Source organism: Gymnodraco acuticeps, unplaced genomic scaffold (genome assembly GCF_902827175.1).
Source record: "Gymnodraco acuticeps unplaced genomic scaffold, fGymAcu1.1, whole genome shotgun sequence".
Classification (NCBI taxonomy): Eukaryota; Metazoa; Chordata; class Actinopteri; order Perciformes; family Bathydraconidae; genus Gymnodraco; species Gymnodraco acuticeps.
Window position 1 is genome coordinate 146,690 of NW_022990869.1, and position 8,336 is coordinate 155,025.

The following is an 8,336-nucleotide window of genomic DNA, read 5'->3' on the forward strand; positions in this document are numbered from 1 at the left end:
GGCAAAACCTGTTTCCTGGTTCTGTTAAAACGAGGGCCAAACCTACATTCCTGATGAACCAGTTGGTTCTGTTCAGGAAAGACTAAACCCTCCAACACCTTGGATCACTTTACAATGAACAAGGATGAATCAGATCAGATTAACCGGATCAACAACTGTCCCAAACGGCACTTGTGAATTCCAGGGGGGAAAAAAAGAAGTTGTACTCGCATTGACCCCTGAGGGACACCAAAGATTAACGTCAACAGATTAACTTTCATTGCAGATGCACTGAATCTTGTCCCAGTGCCAACATAATAAATACTTAATGAGATACAAGAAGCCCTAACAAGTAACAGAGATGTAACAGCATTTCAAATTGTTTTTGGCAGACGTTGGAGTTTTGGTAGCGTACCTGCAGGGTGAATGGTAGAAGGGATATCCATGATGAGGAATGTGATTGCAGTATCCAGATTGATTCCACATGATGCCTCTTTTTGTTGACGATAGTTCACAAGTACTGCCGCTTTTTCTTTCTATTTCTAGTGCGGTGGAATCAGACACGGAGTCACATTAATCAGCGTCTGTTCTCCTGCCTCTCGAGTGGCTCCATGGGGAGGAAAACGAGAGGAGGTGGCGGTGGGTTTGAGAGCAGGGATTACCGAGAGATGAGGTGAGAAAATGAGCTGAGGGGCGAGCTCACACAAGGAGGGGATGATGTCAGGTGAGTCAAGTCTGGTGTGGGAAATGAACACCTGGAAATGAAGTCTACTCAGCAGAGTCTCAGACGACTGCCCCAGGTGAGGTCTGACATCACAGGTTACTCCTTTAATTCAGCCTGCAGCAAGTCATTTCCCCTCCCGTCTCAGGTGTAAACAGATGTCTTTGAGGTTAACCTTCCCGAGCTGTATCTTTTTGCCTGTTAAATCATGCGTAATGTGTCTCAACCTCCCATCTCAATTATTAAACTTCCAGGGTTTCCGACTCTCGGCGCAGATCAAACGGTGTTCAAGACGAGATTTCAGAGACCTCCGTTTCACCAGCCATCCCTGATGCAGAGCAGGATCTGTTTATCTCTTTTGCACGTGTAGTAAATTCCTTCCAAAGTTCACAAGCTCTATAAATCCATCTCCTCTTGACATGAACAGGTTTAAAATCCACAGCACCTGCGTCCCTCCGCTGTTTTTTTAGTTTGTCTCTGAGGCGAGCCGGCACCGGCACATACGCTTGTTTTTCCAATCAGAGGCTTCCCACCGGCTCTTCACCCTCACGAAACAACAGCGCTGAGTGACTGAGCATACTCAGAGAGAGAGAGAGAGAGGGAAGAGGAAAGAGGGAGGTGGCACAGAGCGAGAGCGAATTTGTCAGGAATGAGAGCAAGAAAAAAGACGAGAAAGAGGTAAACAGAGCAGGGCTGCATTCCTGTTCCCGCCTCACGCTCATCTGGCAGGATACCCACCGCTGAGAGAGAAGTGAGGAAGAGAGGGAGAAAGGGAGAGGAGGGGGGATGAAGTGAGGAGAGAGGGAGAAAGAGAGAGGAGGGGGGATGAAGTGAGGAGAGAGGGAGAGACCATGACGGTGTTTACATGCACACACAGAAAATCTGATTGCATGGTAATTTAAGATCTGTATGTAAATCTGTCAGAGCGCATGTAAACACCTGGCTAACCTGAGCCAGGGCCATCGTGATTGTTGTCAGCTGTTCAGACACGATATCATATGCAAAGTACTCGGGTTTTGTAAACAGAGGAAAAAAGGGAAAATATGCTTCACCTTAAATTGCATTTTTTCAGCTACTAAATTATCCATTTCTGCAGGTGTAGGGTCTGAGGGGTTTTCAGTAGCTTTAAAAGCTCATCTGAGAATAAATAAATATTGTCTTTGCTGGAAATGTTTGCAACTCATTGGCATGCAAGTGAAAAGATTATAGGATAAGTTGATTATCCAGCAACGTTGTTGATAACAAAACTCTCTTCTCAAATGTGAAGAAATTCATTTGTTTGGGTATTGTTATTTGATACCAGTGCCCATACAATACCTACATTTCTGTACTATTATTAAGAGAACATGATGGTGTTTACATGCACACAAGAAATCTGATTGCATGGTAATTTACGATCTGAATGTAAATCTGCCAGGGTTACTATGATTGATGTCAGCTGTGGATGTGCAGACACTGTAAACTATGCAAAGTATTCTGGTTTTGTAAACAGATATCTCTGGAAGAATATGTATTCGCCTCAAACGCATTTAGATAAGATGAATAATAAGACAAAGGTTGGGTATTTTTATTTATTACACGTTTCTCTACTAATATTAAAGTATTGAATGTGTATTATATTTGTAGATAGATTTTTTTAAATCCCATTAAATTGATTTTTACATCGAAAAATAACAAAAACATTGGTCTTGGTTATTGAGTGATTTAGGACACATTTGCATTATTCTGATATAATAACATTTATAACACTTGCTATAATTTGAAAATATATGTCATCTCCAGCATTAAAGTAAATGGCATATTGTCATATATACAATGTAGTAAGTGTTAGTGTCTTTTGTATATTTGAATTAAGTGTAAATACTTTATCCTTTTAAATGATAAATGGTTTTTTACATTTTCTTTTTATAGTCGTTATATTTTGGACCTTCTCTTACAACTTATTTTCTTATGTTGTTTCGTACCAGGCAATTAACTTGATTCTGAGAGCAAATAAACAAAACACAAAAGTAAATAGAAAGGAAGGAGAGCTAAAGTCACACAGAGCACGATGTGTTGGAGTGAGCAGCAGGTTATTCAGTGTGACTCAGACCTTCAAATCAGCTCCTGAAGCAGCAGGTGAGAGGGAAGCTCTGAGCAGCTCTGAGCTGCTAAACAGAGATGATTCCCAGGAGAGATGCACTACTCCACTGCCCTACTAATCAGAGCACAGACCTGACCTGCTGCAAGGACGACTCCGTGCACCTGGGAACAGACGGGGGACTCTGGCAAAATGACAGCTTCACTCACTGCGGGTCAAAGTCCAGACGTGTAATCTGATATGAAGACAGAGTTCCCACAGGGAGGCGCTGGCTTGTTAGGCTAAAACCACACTGGATTAACTCAGGAGTGTTTGTTTTCCTGTTGTACTCACTTTGGGATCTCCATCTTTTGCAATACTAATCATTTATTAACTAAATGTGCTAACTGGTGGAGGATTGTGACCAATGGTGGTGTAACGAGCTGCAAACAAGTACAGTTTTGACGTACCTGAGTGCGCGGAGAAAAAAAAAAACGCCTCTGGTCCATGTCCATAGTGTTTCCCACAGATCTGAAATATACTTGGGGGGGTGGTGGTAGCGGGGGGGGGGGGGGGGGGTGACGTGACGTGCAACAACATTAACATGAACCTTTCTGTTGGTCGCTTGTTAGCAGACCCTTCACGCGATGGCAGAGCGAACAGGTACAGGCAGGGCCCATAATGATAGCCCTATAGTTTAAATCTACTACCCACACATGAACATATGGAAATGGGTTACTATTTTAAAAAATAAATGTATTTATAAATGTATTTAGGAACCTATCCATGTGATTGTTAGTGGGGGTCGACCTCAAATCCTCTAGGGGGGTTCAGGGGGGTCCAGGGGTCCAGGGGTCCAGGGGTCCAGGGGTCCAGGGGTATGCCCCCCCCCGGTAAGATTTAATTTTTTATTTTGGAGTTAAATGCATCAATCTGGTGCATTTTGAGGGGAAAATAAAGAGACTAGATCTATGGAAACACCTATATTAAACAGAACTGTATACATTTCAATAATCATAAAATCATGGCCATAACCAATAACATACCATTTCCAATATGAAAAAAACACTGAAACTTGTTTATTAATTAATGTTTGGTTCATTTATCATTTATAGTTGTGAGTGTGTCTGTGCTCCTGAATCAGCCTCTCCTGTCTCCCTCCTCTCCCCCCTCTCCTCTTCGAGGCAGCAGCAAAGACTAGTTTTCTCTCAACAAGTTTTAAAAGTGTATCTTGCCTTTTTTCACCTAGTTAACTTTTTATTTATTTATTCATGCATATTTTACTAATCACATTACATTTCATTTAGCTGACGCTTTTATCCAAAGCGACTTATAATGACCGATTACAGGGACATTCTCCCTGGAGTAACTAAGGGCTAAGTGCCTTACTCAAGGGCACACTAGTGGTGGTGTTCCTGGCGGGATTTGAACTCACAGCCTTCCGATCTTCAGCCCACCTCACTATCCATTAGACCAATCACTACCCTCTCAAATGGAAATATGTGTTTACATAAATGATGACCACCGTTTGAGACCCACTGAGAACTTAGACTAAGTTAACTATCTAAACACTCAGAGAGTCCTTCACCTCACCTGAGCTGAGGTTATCCCGAGCTTGAATGACACACAGAGACCAATCAAGGGCTTTGATTTATGATCTGTATGACAGTGGCCATGTCGGCAGGCCACATCATGTGGACAGCCAGTCACCCTGTGTGAGGCAGGCCACTTAACAGGCCAGAAGGAGGCGAGATCAGAGCAAGGGAGCGAGGGATCATTGTCCACAAGTTAATCGATCGCAGTGGTCACAAACGAATTTAAAAAAAATATATAAATAAAAATGGGTCGCGAAATATACTTGGGCGGCCGTTAATATACCTGGGCGGCCCGCCCAAGTATAATCTATGTGTGGGAAACCCTGAGGCTACTCAACTGGCTTTAGATAAGCCAGTCCTTTATTAGTATATAAGTTCTTTGTTAGTATATAACTGCTTAGTTAGTATACAAGTGCTTTTTATTTTGTTGTTTTGTTTTTAATTGTATTGCTCATAGTGGAGTCGAAAGAGATGAGTTTTCAGTCTGCGCCGGAAGATGTGTAAGCTTTCTGCTGTGCTGATGTCAATGGGGAGCTCATTCCACCATCTACATGCGGATATTGATAATCCAAAACCAAAGGGATACAATCATTCTTTCTCTGGAAGTGTTTCCTTGTACGATGTGAGGGTCTAAGGACAGAGGGTGTCGTATTGTCATACTGATATTCTGTACAAACTGTGAAGTCCACTGAGACAAATGTAACATTTGTGATATTGGGCTATATAAATAAACATTGATTGATTGAAACAGGTAACATTGTTTTTATATTGTGATGCTTAGATATGATTACATTTTTTACAGTTAATAAGCAATCATCATTTCTAAAGTGACCCTCCCCTCCCTGTTCTTGACATAAGGTGTTATCACGGAGGAGGACATGTTTTCTGGTTGGGTTTTTCCCCTTAAGATCATTTATGACCCCGTTATGACACTCTTACTATCATCTTGCATCACTGTCGTGTCCCGTGTGAAGTGAAAATCCCTCAGACTAATGAGGGAAGAGGCTCGTTTCACAAGCCAGTGGCTTTTTGCAAAAAACTGCTTCCAATCAGAGGCGGCACAGCCGGGGAATGTTTGCTCACGATTGGTCATGGCATTCATCAAACTGTAAACGTTGTTATCCAAAAAGCATCCTGCAGTTCTGGGCAGAATTCAGCTCATTTAATAAAGAAAGATTGACTGGAGAGGTCCTGCTGCATTTGGGGCTTCCACTTCAGATATTCTGCAGGGACTCCAACCAGACACAAGTTTAACTGATAAAAGCAGGATAAGCTTTTACAGTACAGATCAATTAATTAACGTCACAAACAATATCAGAAAACAACACAAAAGCCAGATACCTCTAAAATCATGGCTTCCAACTTAAGATGACAAACCTTAGCTTTTTCTTGTGGCGCACATCAAAGTGAATACTCATCATTGGTGTGAAAGTAAAAAGATAAATTGATAATTCAGCCACTTTGTTTATAATCAGGTCATTGTTTCACAAATCTTTTAAGCAGCATGTGAGGAATGTCTTTTTCAGATATCATAGTAGACAAAACGTACGAGTTGTTTCTCTTTAGAATATAATAGAAGTGTGAGTCTTACATAGTGATGAGAACATGTTCAGATAAGCTTTCAGTTGTCCCCGTCCGGAAAATCTCAGGTCCTGGAGGTTTTACGTCCAAAACAGAAAAGAGTTAGATTTTGAAAGCCAGATATTTCAACCCATGACGAAACCAACGGTATTGATTAGGGATGCTCCGATCGATATCGGCCGATACTCACTCTCTGCCGATCGATCGGTGCTCTCTAAAAAGGCAGATCGCGAGAGCCGATCGCATGACGTAAAATGATGACGTAAAATACGTGACACTTTTCTCTGTGTGCGGCAAAACAAGCTCGCCAAAATGGCTTCACCAGTCTGGCTGTATTTTAAGGTGTCCGAAAAAGACAGTAAAATAGCGGTATGCAACGTGTGTGAAGCAGAAATCCTGCAGCTCCGCCCCGCTGTGACGGACCGGTGAGCGGAGCAACACACACAAGAGTTAGACCTAACACACTTAGCCATTTCATCTACCTCTGGAACAAGCTAAACTAGTTATACATATATTTATTCTTCACTGTCGGGTCACTCATTACTGGATCAGTGAGCTGCATGAGACGATACTGACAGGCTGTCAGGAGAGAGAGAGGGAGAGAGAGAGAAGAGAGAGAGAGAGAGAGAGAGAGAGAGAGAGAGAGAGAGAGAGAAGAGAGAGAGAGAGAGAGAGAGAGAGAGAGAGAGAGAGAGAGAGAGAGAGAGAGAGAAAAAGAACTAGATGAAGCTTCCGCTCATTTCTCCCGTGTTATTCTCCAAAGTTAATGTAAACTTGAATAATGAACTTCATTTGAATGTAATAATGATGTTGGTGGTTGTTTGTGGAAGCGCCAGTGAGTGAGCATTAACTGAATTGTAAACATCACTTTAAATGGAAGATCCCCATAGGCCCCGCCCACTCGATCGGATCGGCATCGGCCGATACTGATTCCGGCGATCGGCCCCAAAATTGGCGATCGGAGCATCCCAGTTTGTGAAACCAATAGAAAAGGTTGCAGGTGAGTGGTGCTTTTAAGGATTTTTCAATGGGCTCAGATGTGACCTTGACAGCAGGCGGAGTGTGTTCAGAGGTTCTGTGTGTTTGTGGATGTTTTTTGTGCATTTAAAAGCAATGAAGGCTGTAAAAGGCAGATAAGGGGAACCACAGGCCAAATCACACTCCTGCCATTGCACCCACTGACACCGATTGAACACAGCTGTCAGCGGTCTGCATGACAACAACTGCTCTCTTCTGTGTGTGTGTGTGGGTGTGTGTGTGTGTGTGTGTGTGTGTGTGTGTGTGTGGTGTGTGTGTGTGGTGTGTGTGTGTAGTGTGTGTGTGTGTGTGTGTGTGTGTGGTGTGTGTGTGTGTGTGTGTGTGTGGTGTGTGTGTGTGTGTGTGTGTGTGTGTGTGTGTGTGTGTGTGTGTGTGTGTGTGTGTGTGTGTGTGTGTGTGTGTTTATGCGGGGGGAGAGCAAAGGTGGAGCTGGTCCACCTGCCTCTTCAAACAAAGAGAATAAAGACAGAGGCAGGAGAACAGTCCCCTGTGTTTCCCTACTCTGATTAGATTGTGCTGGAATTACATTTCACAACAAAAACAAACACCGGGGGACACGGGCAGGCCTGCCCCCCCCCCATCCCTCCCACCGCCTCGCTTCTTTTTATGCCTCCCAATGCTTCCCTTCTCTTCCCCAACATCTCTTTTGTGTCTCTTTCTACATCCTCACTAAAGCAGAGAGGCCTGGTGAAATTAGAAATGTTACCAAAATATGGACTTTTGCAATATCCAAATAAGGAACATGTTCGAAATGGAAAATATGTAAAAAAGATCTGAATGAAGTATTGTGATGCAGAGAAGTGCCGACCTACAAACAGTATTTTACAGACCTAATCAAAAATACTTGTTTGTTACAAAAAAATTATAATTCTAATATATAAACATCGCAAATCATATCGCAATATCAGTCAAAACAATTAGTTATTTTCCAAATGATGCAGCCTTTGTTGACCATTACTCCCAAATACATCCTGAAAAGTGGCCAAGTGCAAGTTTAATTTTGGCCCCCTATTTTTACACTTCATCCCACACACACTTCCCCTCGTTCTAAAATTAGACACACACTCTCACACTCTTTGGCTCCCTCATTTCCTCCCTCTCGCCTGCTGGTGTATTCCTTTTCTCGGGAGGACTTAATCAATCTTACAGCTGAGGAAAATCAGGGTGAATCAGCAATTGGGAGCAGTGTGTCTCTAGATGAATTATAGATCAGATCAGAAAAATCTGTCTAAACAAAGTCTATTTATGAGTCAGTGGAGAGGGGAGCTGTGGAGATTTGTACACACTTATGTGTACGAGGAGTTGTGTTTGTAACTAAAGCCGAGTGAACTCCTCAGGCATCATCCGGCTTGTTTCATTCAAG

The 8,336-nt window shown here is 42.6% G+C and overlaps 1 protein-coding gene across 7 annotated transcripts in view; it reads right to left on the reverse strand.

The window, feature by feature from the left end:
- LOC117557461 (pleckstrin homology domain-containing family A member 7-like) overlaps positions 1–8,336 on the reverse strand; it is a 166,548-nt gene that overhangs the window by 120,706 nt on the left and 37,506 nt on the right. The window contains exon 1 of one of the 7 annotated variants that reach the window (XM_034233302.1): positions 395–1,417. The exons of the other annotated variants lie outside the window; for them this stretch is intronic. Coding sequence (XP_034089193.1) covers positions 395–465 — 71 coding nt within the window. The 5' untranslated portion in view covers positions 466–1,417. Of the gene's footprint in view, positions 1–394; positions 1,418–8,336 lie in introns of those variants that run through there. 7 annotated transcript variants of the gene reach the window in all.